Here is a 27,613-nt window from a genome sequence, read left to right as displayed (position 1 = left end):
CGACAAAAACGTTAACAAGATGAATCTTCGTATTCATGAATTCATTTGCTATCAGGTTCATTTAGTTCATATTTACCTGTTACATTTAAATATGTCCTTAATTTTGATTTTATATTTATTTCATGAATAATTAGTGAATGAATCTCGGTACTAAATGTCAGAAAGTGCTTCGGTTCAAATTGTTTAAAATTTAATTTTCATTTAATTTTTTATAGTACAATCACATGATCCACAAATCTGTTTACACATATATATAGTTGCATATCATAGTCATCAAAAAACTAAAGTTTTGCCTCCAGAAACGGTTATTGTGAATCGACGTCATCCTATCTGAAGGCTAGGAGCCGTTCTATCCAACGCACTTTAAACACGTAACGGTCTAAGTACACGTTACGACCTAAGTACACATAGCGGCCTCAGTAGGGCTGATTTCTCGTCTGTGATTGGCGGGTTTAGCTTGGAAAGTCGTCATTGGTTGACTGACCGAGTTACAAACTCGTAACTATTTTTGATACTTCAGCAGCGAGTGACTAGAGTTGTTGTTAGTGGACCAAGTCTTAACGAGCGTTATCAGTTATCACAGGAATGCTTGCAGTTTGCACAGGCAGATTGCACCGGACGCCGGTTCGTACTGCATCCGAATGTAGCGAATGTCACCAGATGCAACTGCAAAAGGTAAGAAAAGCAATAAGTTTAAGCCAGTGGTTCCCAAACTTTTTCAGGCTGGCGCCCCCTTTGGCTCCCTAGTGAACTTCTAGCGCCCCCCCCCCTTAAATTTCACCTTCATTCGTGAGTTATATTGCGATAAAGGCCGAAATTCGCAGTGATCAAAGAATTTCTTCTAAACTACTGAACAGATTTGAACGATATTTCGAATTTTATTCGAGATCAAGGATGATCTCGAATTCAAGGATGATCTCAAAGATGATTCCTAACTACTAAGCGTTGATTTTTTTGGCTTTTAAACATTTCTTATTTTACCTTCGTTTGCGAGTTTTTTTTTTTATTTCACAGTCGTTCTTGATTTCACACTTCCTTATATTCGGCCTGTATCGCCGGATAATTTGTCGCGATCACGAAATATCTTCTAAACTACAGAACAGATTTCAACGAAACTTTGTATATAAATACCTAACCTCTCAACGGTGATGTTTAGCTCGCGACAATTTTTTTTTCCTTTCGTTCGCGAGTTATACAGATATAGGAGGAACGACCGGCTTTTCTACCGGCCGGTTTAACCATGAGCCGTTTACGTATATCCGTATACGTATAGTCGTATAACTCGCAAACAAAGGCAAAACGAAAAAATTGTAGCGAGCTAAACATCACCGTTGCTGAGGTTAGGTATTTAAATACCAAGTTTCGTTCAAATCCATTCAGTAGTTTTAGAAGGAATTTCTTGATTACCGCGAATTTAAGCACGTATTGCTGTTTAAATCACGAATGAAACTCGCGAACGAAGGCACAATCGAAAAAATTTTCTGGAGCTAAACATCACCGTTCGGTAGTTAGGACTGTAAATTCAAAATTTCGTTCGAATCTGTTCAGTAGTTTGGAAAGAATTCCTTGATCAATGTGAATTTCGGCCCGTATCGCCATATAAGTATGGCAAAAACAATTGAAGTCAAAATTCAAAAAATTTTCACGAGCTTTAAATTACCGTAAGGTCCTAATGAATGCGTGTACCGAGTTTCATCGAGTTAAGTTCATTAGTTTGAGAGACATTCCTTGATCACTGAATTTGGAAATTGGCCGTGAGACCGGCCGCGAGTCCGGCCGTTAATTGGTCGGAGAAGTAAACCCCGGAGAGGTTAAAAAAACTCAGTACTCACTGCAGTGAGTGACAGAGAGCGCATTTCTCGTCGACGAAAACGTGAAGTCACGGACGGACAGACAGGCGGACAGACGGACGGACATCGCGAGCACAATAGTGCATTTTTTCCATAAATGAGAAAATGCGCTAAAAACAGATCTGGGTGAAAAAACCATCGCTGGGAGTCATGTGCTGCACGTGTTGTGTACAAATCGTCAAACAAACGTTCGAACTCTTGACTTCGACTTCGGACTGCCGCCTCCTCTATCGCCCCCATATCGCCCCCCTATCACCCTCTTCTTCTTTACCGCCCCCCAAAATCTTTCCATCGCCCCTAGGGGGGCGATATCGCTCACTTTGGGAACCACTGGTTTAAGCTCTAGTACCAATAATGGTTAACACTTGCACCTAATTGCGATGCATATATGCTTTCTTCTTCTGAATATTAATTAATTTCTAGTTAAGAGTAGGCTACTCTCTCATGCTGAGTAAGGGCACGAGTATCACTAACGTATCTCAGTAAAGTATTAGTTATAGAATAAGCGGTGTTGACGTTGATTAGGTCGTTAGACCTGTGTCTGATTCTTAGCATCGCAGAACACTCGCAGCTTGTTGCGGTCTCGAACACGTAACTCACTGCTCCAATTTTGCTGCGCTCAACCGCTCGGCCACCTTGCCGATTTGACCAGAACTTTAGCTGGTAGTTGGGATCGAACTCACTAATCACTGCTCCAATCTTGGTACTGTGAACTGTAAACACTGGGCCACCCTGCCCACGAATGTAACGAACTCTTTTATTTAGTTGTGTAAAGGCACGATTGTCACTTACTCGTCTGAGTAAAGGTGCCCTTTAGTGCATCACTCACTAGCAATGGTGTACTGTTTGTATCCAGGAGGAGTGGCTGACTGAGTTTGAAAGATCTTCTGGTCCGCTGCTCCACCGGTGTTTCCAGCCTGTAACCAAAACTTGAATAATTAATTTAATTAGTGAATATTTACCACGTTTTTCTTAGTTTCGTTTCTTCTCTGTCTGTCATCAAAAATTCAAACCTTAATTTAGAGCACTTCTGAAGATCCTAGCAACTTGAAATTTGGCGTGCATGTTTATGCTGCCTAACAATTTAAGATTTGATCATCAGTAATAAGTTTAGATTTTTTAAAATATATTTTTAATTAAAGAAACTAAAAATTCACGGTTTTGAATAGAGTTTTTTGTCGAACATCCAGAGTTGCCAATCCTGAAAAATTTGAATTGCTAAAATTACTAAAGTAAAAATTAGAAAATAAATATCTATAAAAAAATTTAAAAACCACGTTTTTCTGGTGTTTACAAAACTAAAAACAATGAAATAAAACAAATAAAATAAAATAAACTTTAAAAAACCACGTTTTCTTAACGGACAAAAAAGAAAAACATCAACTCTCATAACATCAAAGTTATGTATAGAATGTTATGTAATGTTATGTAAGAGTTAATGTTTATCTTTTTTGTCCGTTAAGAAAACGTGGTTTTTTAAAGTTTTTCTTTTATTTTATTTCATTGTTTTTAGTTTTGTAAACACCAGAAAAACGTGGTTTTTAAAAATGTTTTTTTTTTTATATTTATTTATTTCTACTACGAAATGAGTATGGAGGAGCTATTTGTGGGATTTCATTTGTTTGTATTTTAGAGTTTGTAGAGTCAAAATAATGTTAGATATTTGATAGCCCAATATATATTTGTTAGTTCTAAAATATTCGAGTGCAGCGCGTTACGTAGCCAGTTTACCACCCGTAGCTCTTATTTCCAGTCGAAATCGATTTTCACGATGGCAAAATTTTAACGTTGCAAGTGACATTAATAAACACGATGGTCAACCTTTGGAGAGCTTGAAAATTTGAGTGAAATAAAGAAATAATTTGTGTAAATCAGTTTTGTATCATTGACGACTGACTAATTATTATAACAAGATCTTTTAGAGTCAAATCAAAGCAGAAGAGTTTAACTCGTTGTGAACACCGGAATTGCGAACTGAGGTCGGGTAGATCCTGCATAGCAATTCAAGATTCAACACTATTCGTAATACAGATACGTATATAATCGTAAAAAAAACATCACGCTTATGTTCTAATGATATTTTGAATAATAATTTTTCTACAATTCTATTTTCATAAATTGTATAATTCTCTCTTTGTCTTAAAAAAACGAGAATCAAAAAAGGTTGTAAAGGTTAGTTACAATATTAGTCAGAAAACTGCATGATTCAACGCATGTTGCGATCAAATTATAGGAGATGAATTTACCATGTCTGACACTGATGTAAGTTCAAATTTATTGACTATATTCGCATTGACTGATTCGCATTAATTTGGTACCACTACTGAGAATCAGCTCAATCCTCTACGACAATAATAAGACGTGCAACAAGGATAATTCCGGGCTTGAAAGGCAAGTCCTATGAGGAAAGATTAAAGATTATGAAGCTTCCAAGCCTCAGTTATCGACGTCTGCGTGGGGAACTCATTGAAGCATTCAAGTATACTCATGGCTTATACAAGGTCCCGATTACTAGAATTTGAAACAAGAACCAACACCAGGGGCCACGGCTATAAACTAAAAAAACTGCGTTGTAACACATCCATGCAACAACATTTCTTCTCGCTTCGAGTCACCGACATGTGGAACAGCCTCCCTGATAGCATCGTTGACGCTCCGAGTATGAACGCCTTCAAGAACAGACTAGACGAAGGTATGCAGGAGCATATGTTCTCAGCAGCTATCTCAATCAATCGTCAGTTATGGAAAGATCGGGTTCCAAATGCCGGATCCCTTGTGAATCAAGTAAAGAAAATTTCAAGAATCGGCAACAGGCCATGGGCCTATTTCTTCAGTGCCGACACTTCTATTATATTCTATGAACAAGAATCGGCAACAGGCCATGGGCCTATTTCTTCAGTGCCGACACTTCTATTCTATTCTAATACCACACGATGAGCAGCCTATATACTATAAGAAAATAATTTAATGAGTTGCAATTAGTAGATAACACACGCAACGATTAAATTAAACAACCACACTCTATCATCGCATTCATCGCCCGAACTGAATTTTAGTCACGTTGATATTTCAAATTACATTAAATTAATCGTTTAAAGCGTTTGCGATTTAAGATCTACAGAAATATATCTTCATTCACCCGAACGGAAATATCCGTGTAGTAAAAGGCGTCGCTGGCAGGCGGTCCGGTGATTACTACCTTCCTGACGGGCAGGCTTTGTTGCAGGTCCACCACAAGCCAGTTGTCGGTGTTAGGTGAACAGAAGCAGTCACCCGCTGTGCTGTAGCATGTCGTGCCTCCAGTCTGGAAAGACGGGAAATTCAATCAATAACAACTGAATGATTTCATCGCAGCAATCCGAGTAACCAGCCTCAGACGCACATTCCTCACCCGGAATCAGCGCTACAAAGTGCACGGAGACAATTCTATTGGACATATCAAATCGTTGCGAAATTATCACCGTATTTCGATTAAGGGTATAATATGTTTCAAGCGACACCCGATTCGCTTATGCCGAATGTGCATATGCATTCTTTTTCCCGTTTCTACCAACCGTTTATTGTCGGGGATATATGAAAAGTATACTTTGATGACAACGTAAATGGAGTCGCTCTTAATTTAACCTGGTGTGGTTTTTAAAAAATAGTAGCCTAGTTTTTTTTAATTTTGAAATCATATTACAACGTTGTATTATCTCATTTTATTTAGTTCGTTTGTGGAGACCGACAAAAATTATACTTATTCGGCTGCTTTCCACGAAAAAAAAATTGCTTCTCCACACCAGCATGGCAGCCGGCGAGTGTCCGGTGGCGAACCCGGCCGTCATAACGGGCTTGCCCATGGCGACGTCGACGGCCGTCACGGGCGCCGTCCGTTTTGGCCAATACGCCACAACGGTCGGCTCAGGGAACGTCACTGCTTCGTAACTCTGGTCCGTTTGGAACGACCACACCGAGCACACGTCGTCTGTTCAACAACGCGTTTTCCTTTGAAATTTTACTCACATAATACTCTCTAAGCTCTAATAATTGAGACATTGAAGGTGGGCTTAAGTCCTCAAAACTTTTTCATATTAAAATTCTATCAAATATATGCAGGTGAACATTCAAATAGACGTGTACCACCAATAAATTAGATCGAACTACTCCGGGCCTGTTGTTGATCAAAATTTGCTTTAACAAAGTCGGCAGCGCTCAAAACCCGGAAAAAACACGTTAACTGATGAATATGTTTTGAAGAACCGCAGGGAATAGGCAGTGAATGCTATGTTAGCTATCTTTTATGCAAAATACCGTCACGGTATTTTACGTTCATTTTCGGATGTAAAATTTCATTAAATTTTGGTAGGATGACAGCATACCTGACACTGAGAAGATGGTACACGTATAAATTTTGGTAGGATGACAGCATACCTGACACTGAGAAGATGGTACATGTATAAATTTTGGTAGGATGACAGCATACCTGACACCGAGAAGATGGTACACGTGTTCTCTCGGATGCAGAAGCTGTAGCACAGGACGGTCTGCTGGACCTGCCTCTGGGGCGGCAGAGGGAACAGGGCGGGTGGGCAGACGCTGCGAAGCCTCGTCTCGTTAGCCAGCGCAAACTGAACGAAAAATTTAAAAAATTTACCAGGAGCCGTTCTATCAAAATCGTTAGAGTTCAGGGGCCATACTTCCCAAATATACTTCCATACAATATACATACTTCCCAAAGTGAACGTAAGTACTTACGCGCTTTTTTTCTTGTCTATGATTGGTGGAATTTACTTGCAAGGCCGTCAAAGATTGGCTGATGAACTTACGGTCTCCTAACTTTTTTTAAAGTATAGGCCCAGGTAGCGGTCAAGGTACCCTTAGCGACCTAAGTACACGTAGCGACTCAAGTACACGTAGCGGTTCTTGCCCAAGTACACGTAGCGGCCCAAGTACACGTAGCGACCCAAGTACACATAGCGACCCAAGTACACGTAGCGGCCCAAGTACACGTAGCGACCTAAGTACACGTAGCTACTCAAGTAACGTAGCGGCCCAAGTACACGTAGCGGCCCAAGTACATATAGCGACCCAAGTACACGTAGCGGCCCAAGTACACGTAGCGACCTAAGTACACGTAGCGACTCAAGTAACGTAGCGGCCCAAGTACACGTAGCGACTCAAGTACACGTATAACGACTCAAGTACACGTAGCGGCCCAAGTACACGTAGCGACCCAAGTACACGTAGCGACTCAAGTACACGTAGCGACCCAAGTACACGTAGTGGCCCAAGTACACGTGGCGGCATAAGTATACGTAGCGACCCGAGTACACGTGGCGGCATAGGTATACGTATAGCGACCCAAGTACACGTAGCGACCCAGGTACACGTAGAGACCCAAGTACGCGTAGCGGCCAAAGTGTACGAAGCGGCCTAAGTACACGTAGCGACCTATGAATGCGTAGCGGGCTAGCGGCCTAAGTATATGTAGCGGATTGAATACACGTGTAACCGGAAACACCGCCGCGAAGTTGAAATATTTACGGGTAGCGTGCCGACTTAGTGTAGACTTTCGTACTGATCCTAAACATAAGGGCTAAAGAGTCGCCCTTTGGTCCGGCTCTAAATTCCCTCGCGTTGTAGAAAGGAGTAATGAACTTTTAGAAAGGAGTAATGAAAAAGAGCGATGAACTTTTCGTCGTATACTGGTATTCTTCAGGCAAATCCAAGTTTCTTCATACGAGGCGCAATTTTTATTATTCGTCTTAATCCCAAAGTTCACGGAAAAAGGCTTGACATTTCAGGGGTACAAACAGCCGAGAAACCACACAGTATGAGCCCTAATACAGTAATACATAGCTGCGAATAAAAAATGGATAACAAATGATACGGGAACTAACCACGCCGAGATGCCAACAACGAACTGCAGAAACTAGGAGTTCTAGCCCTAATGCACTGCCAAATCACAAAAACGTACAGCAAATGGTACGGGACTAACCGCACCGAGATGCCGACAACGAACCGCAGAGACTAGGGGTTCTAGCCCTAATACAATGCCAAAAATAAAAAAAAGATGGACAGCAAATGGTACGGGAACTAACCGCACCAAGATGCCGACGACCAGATGCAGAGACTAGGGGTCCTAGCCCCGATACACCTGTCTCTTATACACATCTAGATGTGTATAAGAGACAGTGCCGAATGTGCATATGCATTCTTTTTCCCGTTTCTACCAACCGTTTATTGTCGGGGATATATGAAAAGTATACTTTGATGACAACGTAAATGGAGTCGCTCTTAATTTAACCTGGTGTGGTTTTTAAAAAATAGTAGCCTAGTTTTTTTTAATTTTGAAATCATATTACAACGTTGTATTATCTCATTTTATTTAGTTCNCGATAGTTTGAAGTAGCTACTAGACTTCCACCGGGTTCGATAAGGAGCTAGGCATTTCAAATCTGAACATATATTTTTCCATAGCTTTATCTAGTCTGTTCTTGAACGCGTTCATACTTGGAGCGCCAACGATGTCATCGGTGATTCGAAGCGAGTTCCACATGTCGGTGATTCGAAGCGAGAAGAAATTTTGTCGCGTGGAGAAGTTGCAGCGCAATTTTTTTAGCTTATAGCTGTGGCCCCTGGTGTTGGTTCTTGTTTCAAATTCTAGTAACCCTTCAGGGACCTGGTATAGACCATGAGTATACTTGTATACTTCAATGAGGTCCCCACGCAGACGTCGATAACTTAGGCTTGGAAGCTTCATAAAACAATATCACAGTAACGAGATTCCATATTCTAGTCATAAAAATATATGCAATCACACTGAGTCACTAATCTAACAAAAGAACATTATCAAAATAACGCGTGGTCAAAAGGGTACTCCTAAAAATAAAATAAATATCACAATATTCATACCGTCACACACGTATCAGCCAATGTATACGTAGCGGCCTAAGTACACATAGGGCTAAAGTATACGTAGCGGCCTAAGACGTACACGTAGCGACCTATGTACGCGTAGCGGCCTTTGTACACGTAGCGGGCTGAGTACACGTAGCGGGCTAAGTACACGTAGCAATCTATGAATACGTAGCGGCCTAAGTACACGTAGCGGCCTAAGGAAATGTAGCGGTCGATTTCTTGTCCGTGATTGGTGGATTTAGCTTGATCAGCAGTCAGTGAGTGGCGGACAGAACTGCAAATTTTCAACTATTTTGCATATTGCGGCTCAACAAGTAAATATTCATTGAAGAATGAACGACCACTTCTTTTGCTTTCGTTTGGCAATGGGTAATATTTGACATGAAATAGGTTTACTTAAATGTAACAGTGACTTTCCTATCGTAACTAAAAATAGAAAATCATACTGTCTCAGTACACTTCGAATTAAAATTAAATCCAGAACAGGTAATGTTAATTATTTACTGCTTGTATTTAGGATTAATAGAAACAATTTCTGAGTAAGATTTGCGTTAATTTCGTACATTTCGTACACTCTGGCTCACCTTCTGGTATGTTCCCTCGATTGTATTTGACGACTGCGCGTCACGAAGCAGAACGAGAAGTACTGCAAAGGCTTGCACATTTAGTTCAGAAAACTTTATTTTCATTTTGAAGGTTAGTTAAGATCATTAATTTATCCCTGGAAGTAAACATGAACATAATAGGGGAGGAAATTAAGCATTAAAGTTATGGCTGCAAATAACATTACAAAACATCAACTTTAAATCTCTATTTACCCTGATATTTATCGACAATATCCTCGCTGTCACAATATCGTTTGTAATAAATATCGCATCCTAAACCGTTCCATATTTATCACCATCGATACATGCATTCCAATTCCGAAACCTGGAGTCCAGGAATATATTTTTTTCCAGAAATCGATTAATTTTCAAGAAGATTAATTTTAAATTCGTGGAGGATGATATTGAATTTTTTCAAAACGGCGATGAACAACAAAGATATTTGTTGACTAAGCATCAGTAACAATAAATTCAGCACAGTTTTGCATTAGAATTAGTTACATCAGTATACGTTCATAAATGAGAGTGTGGCGCATGAAAAAAAAGTTTCTCTGTAAAAATAAGTGATTTATTTGGTTTACAAAGCAAAATTAGAAAATCATGATACATGAAAGAAAAAAAATAACCATGTAAATTCTCCATATTCGTTTACAACGTTCCATAAACCATCTCTATAATTAATTGCAAAACTTCAATGATTCACGGATAATCAACGGAACGACCGGAAGTATTCAACGATGATTTTAAAACCCAATTTTTTTATTCACGGATGATTTTAAAACCCAAATTAACATATGAACAGGCGAAGTGACGTTGAATCTATATCGCTCATCAATTTAAAACGGGTAAGAAGTGCAAGAAGTTTAGATAAGGATTCCGTGTAAAATATTTAGCGGTTTCAAGACTGATAAATTTGAAGCTGAAGAGGTGACGCTAAATTTTTGAAATTGTTCTCGGAAATAAGAACGTCAAACTTTTCAGTGATTATAATTAATCTTCTATAATTAGTCTTCAAATCAGTTGCTCCGCCTGCCGAATCGAGCGATCAGATGTGATGATCTTGGAATCGCTGCAAATATTGTTCCGAAACCCTTTTCTGAACATCGCAATTACATGTACAGTTCTCCTATGCATGAATTAAGTACACATGAATTACAAATACACAAATACAAGCATCAATTGAATAATCAATACAGTTCTTAGCGCATTTTCTCATTTATGGAAAAAATGTACTATTGTTCTCGCCATGTCCGTCTGTCTGTCTGTCCGTGACCTCAAGTTTTCGTCGACGAGAAAAAGCGCTCTCTGTCACTCACTGCAGTGAGTACTGAGTTATATTTTTTAGATATTTATGCTACTTACCAATAGTACGCAACCTTTGACAGTGGACTTACAGTATTTATGCAGCATATGATAGTAGATTTACTGTTTTGTATATGAGTCATGGGACAGTATATTTGCAAGCTGTGATGTGGACTTGGCAGTATGTATGCAGCCTGACAGTGAAGTTACAGTATGTACATGCCATATGCAGTCAATGACAGTGAAATTACAGTATGTACATGCCATATGCAGTCAATGACAGTGAAATTACAGTATGTATGCAGCCTGTGACAGTGGACCTACGCATGCCTTACACGTCAACGGTTTCCGAAGAACTGAGCTGAGCGAGCTCGTTCGACAGCGTTTAAAATCGGCCATAAGTTATTCCGTCTTGTAAAATTACCAATAATATTTGGCCATTAAAATCTTCCATGTTGATTGTTCTGTGCATATTTAAAATCATTCTTGGTTATGATCTTATATTGAATCATAACTTCTTCTGAAATAAATGAATCGCAATGCACGCTCATTTTAAGTTAAATAGAATTGTAGTCCAAGTTACTTATATAAAAACACACGTGCTGGTATCAAACTGGGCTTGAAGAACGTGTTCGATTGAGGGCAATTTGATCATCAATTATAATTACCTGAACAACTTTTAAAATCAAGCCAAAGTCAAAATTCACGTGAAGTGAAAATCTTCTATTTATTTTTTAAATAAGATTTTCAGTTTAACTAAAATAATCTAATAGAATTAGCCTTGAATTAGAATTATTATATTTTATTTAAACGACAATAAAAATGTAACACCTATTTTTTTAATTGCAGTTCATATAGCACTCAGTTCTGATGTTAAACGCTCAGTTCTTATTAAATACTAAGTGATTTCAAACAATTCTGGGCTAAATTAGTCTCGTAAATTTTAAATAGCAATTTAAATTAAAGATTTGATGTGACAACAACTGAAGAGTCTCAGTTAACGGCAAAAAATCGTATTTGAAAATTATTGTGAACATGACCTCTCGTTGTTTTCATTTTCTTTTACGCTCTATGCCCGCTGGCTTATGTATAGGGTCGGAAATGCGGGTCATTTTGACAAAAAATAAAAGAGTTAATTAAAATAATTGCATCCACGTTTAAATGTATATCTTAAAACGACCGGATAAGTAAATAAGTATATTGATATTGTTCTATTTTTATCTCATAACGCTAAAGGATGGTATTTTTCAACCACGACATGCTTGCAAAATATGTATTATGAGCATTATACCTTGAATGGCCGAAACAGCAATACAAACTGCGTTAAATCTATCAGAGTGTTACTGGTGTAAACGAATCATCGTTTGAATAGAAAAAAGATCGTATTTAAGTCTACGGGCTATTCTCAACTCACTTGACTAACATCGCTACTGTAAATGGAGATTTGATGCATGCAAAATGTGCGGTAAGCATGATTTGACATACTAACTTGGTATCATGCAAAATTTGGTATAAGAATTTTAGCATGCAATGACTGTACGTAGTATGCAAGATATGCAGCATGCACGGTGTTACATGCAATAATGGGGTATGTGTGATGTGCAGAGTTGCATGAATGATGCTTGTTTGCGTGACGAGTGGCATGCACTATACGTGTGTGGCATGCGTGGTGCGTCATGCGTTATGTGTGATATGCGTGATATGTCATCCGTTACGTGTTTCATGCTTGATGTGCATCATGCGTTATGTGTGGTATATATGCATGATGTGTGTATTTTACAATATTTGTGGTATGCGTGTGGTGTGTCTTAATTACAATTTATGTGCCATGCGTGTGTGCGTGATGCTTTATGTGTGGTATGCGTGATGTGGCGCATGCATGAATAATAATTAATGATTTTGACAGCACCGCAGCATTGCCAGCAATCATTCGTAAACTTCTAAAACAGAAAAGTGAGGCAATTATCAAAGTTGTGCTGGAAAGTTTGAGAGTTGAATTAGTTTAATATAAAATTGTATCAACTCTCGTGCCAGGCACCGCAAGTTATATCGATGCCTGCGTGTTAGTTACTCATGAGTTCTGTGGTATGAATTGTTCATATTTCATGAATTAAAATATTTAAATAATAATTAATTATAAAAATTAAGAAATATTTTTAAAACATTTTAAAATTAAAATGTTTAAAATACATACATAAATGCACCCATACATACCCAAAAACATACATACATTTGTATTGAATGTCAAAATATGCTTGTTTGCACACGTGCAATTAATGAAAAGAGAATTCTTTCATTTAAATTTTCATGTATCCGAAAAATTCAATAATACATTCGTACAGATATAAAAACGTGGAGTTATATAAAACTGTACGAATAAAAGTTATATATACGAGGAGTTATATAATAACGTACATACATGCGTAAATAATTACTTAGGAAACGCATAAAATAAAATTTGTAACTAATTGGCTGAAAGATTAATAAATAACTATAAAGGGACGCTTTCTTTGCAAAATGAAGTCAAATTTTTTTTTAATTTTTACGTTAAAAAACATTTCTACCGGACGTTTCACTTTATCGCTAACCTGTCATTGTGAAATGATCAAAGTCGATCTGTCGTTTAAAAATTTCAGCAAGTGGGGAGAAATTTCTGAATTAGCTTTGGTCTTCAAAGGAAAAAAAATTATTCTGTGGTTTCTTGAAAGATTTTACCAAAGATATAAATATAGTTGAATGTAGTAAATTTTATTTGAGGTCTATATTTCGAACTAATGATGCAGAGGAAGCACGAACTTCATTGCGTTTCTGGCTGCTCACATTCGTTGCTCTGCTTGAATGTATATTGAACTATTATGTTATATCACCACAATGCACGGGTATTCCCTAAAAATCGGAATCAAATCGCACGGTAATCTTTGAACAAAATTAAGCTGAGAAGAAATATCTATTCTACCTGCCGAAGTTCAATTGAATGAATAAGGAAAAGTAACAAAGAAAACCATAAATAGAAATGTGCGAGGTTTGTAATATTAGTGAATATTTTTACGCGATATACGTTCCGTAAAAAATTTGTTGCTGAAACGTTCATCCAATGTGACTAAGAAAAGACTTTAATATTTTTTTTTGTTTCGTAATAAACAAGTAAAATATTAATTGCCTGGACTAGTCCACATTACTTGAAACATCAAAAAAAAATGCGAAAACCCTTCATTCCGGAGGCAATTAGACCCGGCAAAAAAGTGTATCTGTGCAACGAGCGGAAAGTTTGTACGTGCCTGGGCCTATACTTTAAAAAAAAGTTAAGAGATCGTAAGTTCATCCGCCAATCATTGACGGCCTTTCAAGCCAAATCCACCAATCATAGACAAGAAAATAGAGCGTAAGTACTTACGTTCAAATAGCGAGTTTTTAAAGAATGGCCCCTGCAGGGCCTATACTTTCAGAAAAAGTTAAGAGATCGTAAGTTCATCAGCCAATCATAGACGGTCTTTCAAGCAAAATCCACCAATCATAGACAAGGAAATAGAGCGTAAGTACTTCCGTTCACTTAGCGAGTTTTGAAAGTATGGCCCTGGACAATATGACATGTTTATTCTCCTGAGTGTAAGCCAACGCCTTGACACCTCCAATTTTTTATTAAGATTTGATCGAATGCCGGAATTGGCCATTTGCAACCCGCTTAACTTATTAATGTTATGCAGAAATTAATTATACATAAAACAGTGATTAATGTTAAGAAATATATTGCTTCCTTGTGATTAAAAGTTATTAAATGAAGTTTTATTATTAGATTCATAAAAATAGTAAAAAAATATGTATGCAAAACCGTCAAACAAGCTAGCTAAGTGTACATTTACGGCACGGTTGGCTAACCGTTAACTTAGTAATGAGTAGCAAAATTATTGAGCAGCTACATGTAAACTTTTGCTCTGCTGGAAGTGATAACAGTGGTGAATTTTTATTGTGGAATATATTAAGCAGGGCTGTGCAGAATATCATTGTTAAAACTACACCATTTTGCAGGCGCACTTTCAATTTTCTGTAGGAATAGCTCCTCTCTCTGTAGGAATAGCATCTCTCTAATTATTTTTTTCATTTTCATGGGTAATAAAAGTTTCAATTAATAGTTTTATTAATATAGTGGGTTATATTTACAGCGAGCCGCTGAGTAAATTACGAGGGGTTCGATGAGGTAAAATGGAAGAAATTTGAGGATGGCCACTATTCACAAATGAGAGAGGCGGCGCATGTAAAAAAAAGCTTCCTCGCAAAAATAAGTGATTTATTTGGTTTACAAAGCAAAATTCTAAAATTATGATACATGTAAGAAAAAAATAACCATGTGAATTCTCTAAATTCGTTTAAAATTCTCTATATTCGTTTTATAAACCATCTCTATAATTAATTGCAAAACTTCAATGATTCACGGATAATCAACGGAGCAACCAAGTATTCACGGATGAGTTTAAAACCCAAATTAACATATGAACAGGCGAAGTGACGTTGAATCTATCGCTCATAAATTTAAAACGGGTAAGAAGTGCAAGAAGTTTAGATAAGGATTCCGTGTAAAATATTTAGTGATTTCAAGACTGTTAAAGATCTCATGTGTGGCGCAAGTTAGGGCATGGTTGTGACAACTAATACTGGTTTTGATCTTGAATTGTTAAAAAGAATACTTGCCTGATGATTAAATGTAGTGGTAGCACCCAAATTTTTAACGTTTGGTGCTTTATTGCTATATTTATTTATTTATTTTTTCTTAGCTCATGTGTATATAGATATGCTCCACAGGTCTGCAGTGTTCCACGGCAGACCTATGGAGTGCGATGCGTGTCACGTGTCTTATTCTCTTCGACGGGTTTGCCGTCCATGCTATGTTGTGTTATTGCATTTTATATTTTATGGTTTTGTTGTTCTATAATTTTTTTAATTTTATTTATATATTTTGTTCTTATTTCAAATTATTATCCTTTTTTTTTCTTTTCATTTATTTTATTTTTGTATATATATATATTTTTATTTTTTATTTAATTTTTAGTATTATTATTTTAATTTTATTTATTTCATTAATTATTTTTCCTTTTAATTTTCTTTGTTTTGTTATTTACTCCTAATATTTATTTCTTTAATTGCTTCAATTTTAACGCTTATGTTTAATTTTTGCATAATTTTGTATTTTTTCTTATTATTATTGTTATTATTATTATTTGTTTTTAATTTTTTTTTTCTTGAGGGTTTTTTTTTTGACTTAGTTAGTTCAAACTTTCTGATCTATTTCAAAAATTTTTTCACTATCCTGTGACCTGTGGGATGTGTGGGTGTGGGACAGTGACAGTAATTAATAGGGATGCTATAGGGTAGGGTATAATTTATTTATTTACATTACCTATCCATATATGTCATTTTAGACTCATATCAGACTCACAGGATTATTTGAGGCCAGTACAACTTGTATTGTTTACTAAACTCAGATAGAAAGGTTTAGGTACGATACGATGGGATAAGTAAACACACATTAATTAGTCAGAGTGAATTTATTGGTTTCTGAAGAACTGAGCTGAGCGAACTCATTCGATAGCGTTTAAAATCGGCCATAAGTTATTCCGTCTTGTAAAATTACCAATAATATTTGACCATTAAAATCTTCCATGTTGATTGTTCTGTGCATATTTAAAATCATTCTTGGTTATGATATATATATTTAGTCAAAACTTTTCTGAAATAAATGAATCGCAATGCACGCTCATTTCAAGTTAAACAGAGTTAATTGTACGTAGTCCAAGTTACTTATATAAAAACACACGTGCTGGTATCAAACTGAGCTTGAAGAAAGTGTTCGATTGAGGGCAATTCGATCATCAATTATAATTACCTAAACAACTGTTAAAATCAAGCCAAAGTCAAAGTTCACGTGAAGTGAAAATCTTCTATTAATTTTTTGAATAAGATTTTCAGTTTAACTAAAATAATCTAATAGAATTAGCCTTGCATTAGAATTATTATATTTTATTTAAACGACAATAAAAAAATGTAACCCCTATTTTTTAAGATATAGTTCATATAACACTCAGTTTTGATGTTAAACGCTCAGTTCTCATGCAATACCAAGTGATTTCAAACAATTTTTGGCTAGATTGGTCTCGCAAATGTTAAAACAATCATTTAAATTCACGAATTTGATGTGACAACAACTGACGAGTCTCAGTTAACGGCAAAAACTTGCACTTGAAAGTTATCATTCAAGTTGTAAACTTAACCTCTTGTTTTCATTTCTTTGTACGCTTTATTCCCTCTGGGCATAGGGTGGGAAATGAGGGTCATTTTGACCCACAAACTACAGGAGGGTTAATTAAAATAGTTGCATCCGGGAATAAATTTATAATCTTAGAACGACCCTTTAAGTAAAAAGTATATTGATATTGCTCTAATTTTATCTCATAACGTTAAAGGAGGGTATTTTTAACCACGACATGTTTACAAAAAATGCATTATGAGCATTATACCTTGAATGGCCGGAATAGAAGTACAAACTGCGTTAAATCTATCAGAATGTTACTGGTGTAAACGAATCATCGTTTGAATAGAAAAAGGCTCATATTTAAGTCTACGGGTTATTCTCAACTTACTTGACTAACATCGTTACGGCAAATGGAATCCATCTGGGTCGAAAGTAGCTGTTTATTGATCTATTTTGGGGTACACTTGGCTATTTATTAAATTTGTACTAAAAAATATTCCATGGTGAATTGTAGTAGCCAACGGAAATGAAATAATATACGTTTAAAAATTACTTTTTAAAGACAATAATTCCAAAGAATCCAGTATCTCCAATCTTACAGATGTACAATGAATTTCTCAACTAATTTTCGAAAATTAAAAAAATTTACTTTTCATTTTTTAATATATATAATTTTTTTAATATATAATTTTTTTTCAAAATTATTTATTCTGTTAATTGATTCATGCATTGCCTCTGATTTCACACTAAAGACAACACTTCCAAAGAATCCAGTGTCTCCAATCTTACAAATGTACAATGAATTTCTCATTTAATTTTCAAATTAAAAAATAAGTTTTTAAATTTTTTTTAATATATAAATTTTTTAATATATAATTTTTTTCAAAATTATTTATTCTATTAATTAATTCATGCATTGCCTCTGACTTCACACAAGTGTGCAAAATTTCAGATCAATCAGACAGGTAAAAGTGTGTCAAATATCAGTTACATGTATAAGATTTGTAGCTGGCAAAATTATTTTTTCAATTTTTTTTAATATTTAAACAAAAATAATTTTTTTTAAATTTTTAAAATCTTTTATTTTGACATTTGATTCATGCATTGTCTCCAACTTTACACAAGTGTGCAAAATTTCAGATCGATAGGATAAGTAGAAGTGTATTACATTTCGATTGCAAGATTTGTAGCAGACAGACAGACAGACAGACAAACAAGAAGTGAAGTTAAAGAGAAGTGTTGTAATAAAATGAAAGAAAAAGGAATCATAGCAAAACCAACCCTGAACAAATGACGATCTCCACCGCGGACATCGTTGCCGACCGAGTTCGATGAATGTCGGCAATGTCGAATCCGTCATTCAGGAATTAGAGACGAAATTTCATGAGATGGAAATGAAAGGAGAAGAGGATTTTCAAATTATTGCAAGTTTCACGATTATAAATTGCATTCAGTACACAAACTAACTCAACTAGTCTATAACTTAACACAAATCAAATTTAAAAAGTATCAAATTCGTTGGCATTGTGCACAGGGATTTCGAAATTATAGTAGTAGCGTTCTCGACATGTATTGCTATTTGCTAATGATTAAACCATCAGGATTGAATTACTTCTTCATTGCTGGCAAAAGGATTGTCGTGATATTTTTCGTTGAGTAGCCATTACTGCTCGTTCAACTTTTAGTGCACGCGGAACTCTGTACTGAAAATGCATTATGGGTTTTATTGGGTGGTAAAGGATAGAAATGTGGCAGTTCCCTACAGGAAGCGAGCAGGAAAAGTTACACGCGTTTTTTAAAAAAAAAGCTGAAGACTTTTACGTGATGGGAATGACTTCAGTAAATGAAGCATAAATTGTATCTCGGTTAAAGAGATGAAGACACAAGGTTCCAAAATTCCAAAGAATCTGCATTAACCTTTGTCGGATGGCACAGGTAAAACGGTACCTAAAGTCGGTATGAATTATAACAAAGTAAAATTATGCCGTCCGACAAGGGTTTAGTAGCCATTTTTATAAATGTAGCAGAGAAAGAAATATGAAGTTTTTATGGGAAACGCCCGTCCTCGTTCAGATGACCATTTTATTGATGGTTTAGGACTACACGAGAAGTGCGTGTTATTGCAGAGTTTTATTAAATCTTACTTCGTCAAGCACACAATATCCTGCACATTGTACAATATCACTCGCCATCAATATGATATCCCGATAGGAAGGAAATAGTGACATTAAATTATGCAGCTTGTCTCACTTTGTATTATAATTAATGAAAATGCACACCATAATGCGTACTGAGCTCAATATGCATCAGAGTTCGTCGAATGCATCCAGTGTATTGAAATGAAGGCAATTAGATGAACGTTGTATTCGAATAAATGAAATTGAAACTACATTATTGAGAATAATGTATTAATAACAATATTAATAAGATGTACAGGAACACAAGATACTACACATCTACAGCAATTAGGTAGATTTGCCAGACGATAAATAATAACTTTATTTATCTTACGGAACAAGAAATAATTTTGATTTGAATTAAATAAATAAAAATCACATAAATTACGTTGCAGAGAAGAATAAGGACAAATGAATCAAAAGTACTTGAATATATTAATGGTATGTACAACATTTAAATTATGTCTGGATTTCTGCTTCTAGGCAAGTCTGCGTGCATGTGAGCCGAGGGAAAATTGATATTAAATTAAATTGAATTAAATACAAAGACATGAAATTAAACTTTTGTAACGCTTTTCTGGATACAGGATCCGGGGCTCCGGGTCCATTTCAGAGTTTGGAGGCCTCGATCAATCCTCCGTTGTATTTCTCGGACTTTTCGCTCTCGAAGCCATAGTTATTGAGCCCGTTTATCACGCTTGGGTCTTCACGTAGCGTGGCCCTCTCGTCAACCTTGGAAAAGGCGGGGAAAATCATGAAAATATTTTGGGAAACTGAGAATATCTTCATGAGAATATCTTCATGAGCGTCAACAAATCTTAAAAAAATAGAAATCGGAAATAATAGCTCATCAATCATTCATCAATGTTGGTCATTTGTCGGTGAAAAAACAAACGACAATAGATGGTAAATTCCACTTCGATACAGAGCTAATTTAATAAGATTATAGGATAAATTAACACAAAGCGCATTTGTTGTGTACTATAATATCGCTCCAATTAATCATCCAATTAACAAAGATCATATTCTCGAAGATGAGCTGCGGCCAAAAAAAATTTTCAATTGTAGGTTTCTTATTTTCCTTTCACAGGTAACAATTATATTCCCATACAATTTCATCCTCTTTAAATGACACCCATTCTAGACCGATATTGTCAGAGCCTGTATCTTTTTTAAATCTACACTCGCGCTTATCATTTATACCGACTTAGTAGTCCAGCCCGATTTTGTCAGCGCCAGTATCTTCCTTAGACAAAAACTCCCATGCATCATTTATACCGACTTACCCAGTCCAGCCCGATTTTGTTAGAGCCAGTATCTTCTTTAGACAAACACTCCCATGCATCATTTATACCGACTTACCCAGTCCAGCCCGATTTTGTTAGAGCCAGTATCTTCTTTAGACAAACACTCCCATGCATCACTTATACCGACTTACCCAGTCCAGCCCGATTTTATCAGAGCCAAGATCTTCTTAGACAAATACTCCCATGCATCATTTATACCGACTTACCCAGTCGAGCCCGATTTTATCAGAGCCAGGAATGATGCGCTTGACCCAATGGAAGCCAGGAGACAGGGTCTTGGGGTTAAGTTTCCTCAGGTCTTGGGTACCGGTGAACGCAGAGATGATGAGCCCCACGACGATGACGATGAGGCAGCCTGTGGCCGAGTACCACATGTACGACAACTGGAAGAGGTCCGACTTCAGGAACGCCGGGCTATTCCATCATGAAATAATGTAGACATTTGTAAGGTTGAAGATATAATTCTAGTAAAACCAATGAGGTAATTGTCATAGCAAACATAATTGACCAACATATACGGAAAATTTGCACAATCAGTGGCAGCGACTCTTCTTGCAGCGGTTATACGTTTGTAGTACATTATTGCACAGTAATATCGCCGTTGAAAAATAATCCCAGTTTGGCCTATCGCCGATTTCTTAATATTCATGTAATATTTATATATTCTTGACTTGTCTTCTGTTGATATGAGAACTGGCCTTCAGACCAGATTGAAATTTGATGTTGGAGCCAAGTAACATCTGATTATCCGCCAATTTCTGAGGTTGGAGGCACTTCTATCCGAAATTTATACCTCCGCAATCTGCATAGCTTTATTTAGTCTGTTCTTGAACGCTCTTGTACTTGGAGCGTCAACGATACAAGTAGGGCGACTGTTCCGCTTTGAATTGTTGAATAATTGTTTTTTGAAGTTAATTCGTTCGTTTATTCAATAATTTAAGTCTAAATCTTATCCGAGTTAATTAATTAACTCTATTGATTCTATTTTTATTCTTGACAATTTTGAAGTGAACAGGAGTCTGGTATCCGAAAAGTATTCGATAAAAATAAAATGATTCGAATATCTGTGCTTTTAAATTCTTGGTTTCATTTTTTGATTGAAGCTCGTAGCTGAGTGGTTAAGATAACCAAGATTGGAGCAGCGAGTTGAAAGGTTCGAAACCCTAGACTAGTTATGAAAATTATGGTCGAAATCGGCAAGGTTACGAAATCGGCGGTGTCAAATCGGCGATAGATAAACATGGTCTAATCTAGCTAAAACAACTATATTATTATATATTTCTAAATTAATAATATAATTATAATCTATGCGACTTAATACGCACATTTCCGACACGTCTTTGACAACAGAAGATACGGTCGCGTTGAAGGCCGGGCAATTGTCGGTGGAAATTGGCATTTTGACTGTAGTGCTGTAGCCGAAATTTCTGGCCACTTGGTTCATTATCCCAATAAATAACATGAAGGACAAACTCACGAGCGCTCCCATGAAACAGCCCTGAAAAATCGCAAAAACTGAATGAAATGTCTACAAAGAAAAATTATTACGATCATAACGACAGCATTCAAGAATAAAAACGATCACAAATTTCTATTGGAACAATTAACTAATGAAGGACAAAAATGACCAGCATGACTGAAGGTGCAGGCGAAAATTCTATCAATGTTCAATTCAATCTACGTTCTTAGAGTTTCGGTTATACTAGACAGTAAATATTAGCGCGGTGTGATTAAAAATAACCATAAATTAAGGAATATGTCTTAGTGTTACTTACTATGCCGTTGGCCCACGGGAAGAACATGCCAAGGGTGAACATGCCCAATAACGGACCTCCAACAATGCCGAAGATGCTGAGCGCAGCCTGGAAATCATATTATTGTAATTAAAACTAAAACAAGCACGTTGAAATCGAAAAGAATACTACAATCCGTCGTGATTTGGCGGGTTCTAAAATTTGAAGTCAGGATGTGATAGTGACGAAGTTGATTAGTTAGTCAGCCGTTTAGTGACAAAGAACACGATTTGCCAATCTGTAGACAAGAAATCAGAGAACTGCTCGACGCTGACGACATTATGCTAAACAAACATTCTACTAAATATTTCAAAATAGAAATCTGAGAATATGTTAGCTTTAGCTGCCGAATAAATTCGAATAAAATGAGCACAACACTGCTGTCAATTCATGCGTAGATATTAATTCGAAATGGTTTCTTACGGAGAGAATATCGCCAAGTTGCTGGGCCACAAAAACGAGCGCAAATGTGACAACCCCGAACACAAGAGAAAGAATCTTCGACAGTCGCGTTGCCCAAAGTTCATTAATATCCTTCCAGAAAAACCCTTTCACAAAATCCTCCAACGTTATCGCCGCCAGCGAGTTCATTCCTGACGACACCGTGCTGGCGAAAGTGTGCAGTTAGGAAAAAGTATTAAATATTGTCAATTTATATGCATTGAGCTTTAAAAGCCAATATTGCAAGTACTTATATCATTAGTCTGCTGAAATCTTCAGTGCACAAAGAATTTAAATGCAAAGAAAGCGATCGACAAGTAAATTCATCATCTCCTCAGCGATGATTCGATGATGAATTTATTGGTCATTTTTTCCTTTGGTTTCAATATTGCAATCCAAAATCTAGTACTGAGAGTAATCAAGAATATCATGCAATATTTTTCTAAACAAATAATCACCTGAGTGCCCCGGAGAAGATGCCCGCCACGAAGAGGCCAGGGAGGCCCTTGAATTGCCCCATGGTCTCCATTACGAACAGCGGGAACAGTTGGTCACCGGTGGTGACAATCCCGCCCCTGATGAGTGCAAGATACTCTTAAGCATTTGAAAAGACACACCAAGTATTGATCTTCATGAATATATCTCATTTTATATAATAAGGATAGAAGGTTTGGGACAGTATATGAACGCCTGAAGTTCCTTTAGATGAGTGTTCTATGAGACCGAACTAGCACCGTCAGTACCGCGAGGAATTGATTATTACGGAATAAATAATGAAATTATAACTGAATTTTTCATATATTTTTCATTCTCAACTTTTAGGGTAAAGTTATAATTCCATATCTCAGATTGCAAATTAGGCCAAACTAGCTAACAATAAAAAGAGAGAATAAGAGACGCTCACGAGATGGGATCGCAGTCGTAGTATTTGGCGTAAATAACGAGCCCGCAAAACGAACAAATGGACATCAGGATGACGAGACCAATCAGGTTGATCCAAAGCGCCCGTCTCGCCATGTACATTTTGCGAACACATAAGTAGCGTTGTACCTGCATGGAAAAATATTTATTTAGAGTATTCATGCTTGTACGAGGAAGGTCAGTTGTATTTCATCGGATCATGTCATTGCAAAACGGAATGACTGTTGCAATTCTTAGTACGGACGATTATCTTTTATTACGGACGATTCCCTTGCGATTATTCATGCTTAAATTCGATTATCTTGAGAATGTTCATCATGACATCCTGAAGGAACCGGCGAAAATAGTTCTCACGAAGTATGCGAATAACTTTGACGTAAAAAGGGAATGATTTTTTTTCTGTTAGTGACATATCGTTCCGTGTACCTGCGCTTGGTTGCAGCCGTAGATTGTGATCCAGGTGAAGTATCCACCAATGACCAGGGTCCAGACCGTGTGTCGGGTCGTAGGCCTCGGGTCCACATTCATGAGCTGGGCCCGGCCGCTCTCCACGGCCTTCTCCCACACGAACCCGAAGCCTCCGACTGACATGGCACCGAAGATCATGATGAAGATCATGGTTCCAAGGGTGGTGTAGAACATACACACGAAGCAGATCAGGCAGATGGACACGTAAAGGTTGATACCCGTGACCTGGGACAGCGCTAAGGCCGGGGCAAACACCACGATCGCCATGTACAAAGTCATCTGCAAGAAAACCTAATTATCTTTTCTGCGAAAACTAAATTATATTTTATGCGAAAACTGAATTATTTTTTCTGCGAAAACTGAATCATCTTTTCTGCGAAAATTGAATTATCTTTTAAAACAAAGAAAGTTGTTCCACCATAATTGGTAGAAATAAGTAAAATAATCCGGATATGTTTACCGAACAAAACATGAGCTGCTATATTTTCCAAGTCCCTGTAAAATGGTCTTCATATATTACAAAAACAATAAAACACATAATTTCTACTCACCTGTAAAATGAAAATTCCGGACCCTAGACGCCGAACGTAAGGATGGAAACGGATCTCAAGATACTCGTACGCAGAGGTCACCTGATCAAGATATACAAAAGAAAAGGAAAAATTTTAATACGGTCATCAATATGGCAACAAATGATTGCAAAAAACGTGATGCTTAAAAATTCAGTACAGAGTTTCATTGCATCATCCTACGCATAATGTGGTTAACTCGGCGAGTTGCGCCGAGTTAACCAAAAAATTTCGAGCTGAAATATTCATTGTATATTCAACAGCGGGTTTAATTTAGAAATAAAGACAGAAGATAAGTTGACGCTATACTGTTTCTGCAGACGAAATTGTGACTGTGAATACAAGTAGCAATGTTGCTGGATAAGTTGGTACGTTGCTGCATAATTTATAATGTTGCTGCGTAAGTTATAATTAAACTCACACTGCTGGAAGGCGCAGGATCTCACAAATTCAACAACTCTACGATAATCATTGAGTGGCAAAACAAATTTTCACACGTTAATTGCAAAGCGTTTTAGCATCAGGAAACGTAGGTGGGAATAACCTACATAATACTTCTGAAAATAAAAAACTTCAAATTTTCGTGAATATCGAGGGCAAATTAATATGATAAGGAACTCCTCATAGTTTACAGAAACCTTGGCTTTGGATAAAAATGTTTGACCAGAACAATATAAAAATAAGAATTTTTTATTTAGAGAATAATAATGCCTACGTACCTGCAGGTCCCAGAAGACTGGTAGGTATAGGTATGCAGCAGCTGGCATCACGATGATGTAGGAGAAGCCGATGAGATAATAAATGAAACCGTGCTGGTATATCTCGGACGGGGTGCCCAGCAGCGTGATGGCCGACATGAAACTGGGGCAGGAAATAGAAAATGAAATTAGAAAATGCGACACTTAGTGAAGTAAGCAAGACTTTATCCAAATAGCGATGCAGTTTTGCGTTTGCGCCATGACCCAATTTGGCCCGCCTGAAGTTAATATCAGAATTGCATACTCATTTAGTGGGTATAAGAAAGTACGTCATTATGTGGACAATATAGACTAATTTCTTTTTGGTAGTTATGTTGGAATAACAATTGGATAAAATACGAGTTGATCGACCGACCAATATTTCAATGAAGATATCTGAATGCGCGAGGTCATTTATTTATTAAGCTTTTTTAATTTTGAATGTTAAAAAATAATAAAAAAAGATCACATTGTGAAAACGCATAACTAATTCAGAACGAGGATACGTATTATAGTTTAGCACGGATTTATATACAAATTCTTATCAAAACCTCAAGTCAGGATTTTTGATGACTGATTTTTTTGGTCCCAAAACAGCGGCATCTTACAACGATGCTGCTTTACTTAGTGTAATGATTTAAATTTGTTCAATGTTGTTTCCGGGTTTTCTTTACGAGCAACTAGAATTGAAACTCAAAGCAGAAAATTCAAGTATTTTTTGTTTAACTCGAAATTAATCTGAGTGGAGCTTCTGAACTTTTATTGATAAAATGAAAAATTATTTCAAGGCGGAAACGTCAATTCATATAGTACCGCTAAATTTCAATCTGGTTGTAAATTTTCACTTCGTTTTGTTTGTGTGAGTTGAAGTAATAAAGTTCTTCCTGTGTTGAATTATTTTGTTTTTGGCAATGTATAATCATAAAAATCAGTCAATTTATTGGCTTTATGAACCATTTCTGCATTTCGATTAATCTTATTCAAAGAAATTTTGTCTTGCGATTCTTGACGGCGTGTAGCAACAACCTAATGACACTGCTTCTCACTCGAATTGGACGTGCATTATTTCTTTGGGTGTCATGGTGTCTGAAATATTTCTAATACTTATTGCCACAGTGGTGAAAATATGCTTCACAGCTCACGATAATTCAAGATCACTTAACAACTTTTGTTTATGAAATTCGAAAACATTCATATTTTTAGTGGCGCTATGTTGACGTGTAGAAAATCTCATCGTAAACTTGCATAAAAAATCGCAAAATAAAACGAACATTTACTCATATTTTTTGTAAAATGTTCTAGGTACTCAATGAAATAATTGATACAAAAATCAGGAGCAACTGACCTTGCGATGAGCGACATGGCGATAGGGAAAGTCGTCATGGATTTTCCCGCCATGAGAAATTCCTCGGTGTCGTCCGCCTTTTTCTTGGCGAAAAAGCCATAGTAAACACCGATAGCCGCGGACGCCCCGAGCATGAGACCGAAGACGAGGTAGTCGACCCAAGTGAAGAGTAGGGCGAGATCTGAAGTTTTTTGATGACCCGAAGAGTTCGATGCGCCCAGTAGCAGCCCTTCATAAATGGTAGTTGTCTCCGCCATGTTTCAATTGAAAAGGTACTACTATCTTCCGTATTTAATTAAGAGGCAGTGATTAAAAACCGTCAGTACAATGCCACTCGATGTAGATGAAAATAACCGCAGGGCCAAGCTGGTGCAAGTTCGTGGATAATATAGCGTTTTTACGAGCTTTATTGCAAAGGTTTATGTTGGTTAAAATGCACGTTACCAGTGAATTTCAATGGATCTGGGCCAGAATTATTTTATCATTTTAATGCAAAAGATTTTAGTTACTCATTTCAAATGAGGAAAACAAATGATAACCTAAAAATTTTGGGTATGACCCGTAAAACAAGGTAAAATGTAAGGAAATAGAAGATATCTGTCCTCTGACGAGAGGAATCGATCTAAAGAATGTCTATTTCCCGCGTCGTAAGAGAAGTTCATTGCCTGAAATGAAAAAAATAATTAAAATGAGCTACATACAATATGAGGTTAAGATAATAAAATTGAAATGAAATATTAAATTTCCGAGAGGCTGTTCATGTTTGTACGAGCCAAATTCGAAGTAAGTATTTTAGTATGTTCTGTACACATTAATGATAAATAGTAAACAATAAAAATACAGCCAACGTCGATAGCCCCAGACTGTATTATAATGCCATTGTAATATGGAATTATAAATGAATAATCGCCACTTCAACATGTGTATCACTTGTACGTGGATATTCATCCA

The 27,613-nt window shown here is 36.7% G+C and overlaps 2 protein-coding genes across 2 annotated transcripts; both read right to left on the bottom strand.

Annotated features, from left to right (window-relative positions):
• Nucleotides 1-426: 426 nt before the first annotated feature.
• Nucleotides 427-9,442, bottom strand: LOC125177807. The gene is made up of 6 exons (XM_047880250.1): nt 9,338-9,442; nt 6,316-6,460; nt 5,633-5,817; nt 4,990-5,154; nt 2,680-2,767; nt 427-666 (listed from the first exon to the last, which is right to left on the bottom strand). The coding sequence occupies exons 1-6, from the start codon at nt 9,440-9,442 to the stop codon at nt 578-580; spliced, it is 777 nt and encodes a 258-aa protein (XP_047736206.1). The 3' UTR covers nt 427-577.
• A 9,853-nt stretch (nt 9,443-19,295) lies between these two features.
• On the bottom strand, nt 19,296-27,327 carry LOC108677633 (sodium-coupled monocarboxylate transporter 1). The gene is made up of 11 exons (XM_018165886.2): nt 26,663-27,327; nt 25,300-25,441; nt 24,563-24,643; nt 23,970-24,290; nt 23,527-23,672; nt 23,081-23,197; nt 22,605-22,788; nt 22,164-22,250; nt 21,714-21,886; nt 20,595-20,802; nt 19,296-19,813 (listed from the first exon to the last, which is right to left on the bottom strand). The coding sequence occupies exons 1-11, from the start codon at nt 26,917-26,919 to the stop codon at nt 19,691-19,693; spliced, it is 1,839 nt and encodes a 612-aa protein (XP_018021375.1). The 5' UTR covers nt 26,920-27,327; the 3' UTR covers nt 19,296-19,690.
• Nucleotides 27,328-27,613: the final 286 nt, after the last annotated feature.

This window comes from Hyalella azteca, unplaced genomic scaffold (assembly GCF_000764305.2).
Source record: "Hyalella azteca isolate HAZT.00-mixed unplaced genomic scaffold, Hazt_2.0.2 contig5071, whole genome shotgun sequence".
Classification (NCBI taxonomy): domain Eukaryota; kingdom Metazoa; phylum Arthropoda; class Malacostraca; order Amphipoda; family Hyalellidae; genus Hyalella; species Hyalella azteca.
This window is presented reverse-complemented; position numbering and strand designations above follow the sequence as displayed.

Bases quoted from the DNA above. Each gene is read 5' to 3' on its own strand.
- LOC125177807 (XM_047880250.1), bottom strand. From the start codon at position 9,442: ATGAAAATAAAGTTTTCTGAACTAAATGTGCAAGCCTTTGCAGTACTT. The intron at 5,155-5,632 runs GTGTGGAGAAGC...CCGTCTTTCCAG, and splicing joins ACTCGCCGGCTGCCATGCTG to ACTGGAGGCACGACATGCTA. The intron at 667-2,679 runs GTGAGTGATGCA...TACCTTTTGCAG, and splicing joins CAAACAGTACACCATTGCTA to TTGCATCTGGTGACATTCGC.
- LOC108677633 (XM_018165886.2), bottom strand. From the start codon at position 26,919: ATGGCGGAGACAACTACCATTTATGAAGGGCTGCTACTGGGCGCATCG. The intron at 23,198-23,526 runs GTGAGCGTCTCT...TGCACTCATCAG, and splicing joins TACGACTGCGATCCCATCTC to GGGCGGGATTGTCACCACCG. The intron at 20,803-21,713 runs GTGCGTATTAAG...ATGATGGAATAG, and splicing joins GTCAAAGACGTGTCGGAAAT to CCCGGCGTTCCTGAAGTCGG.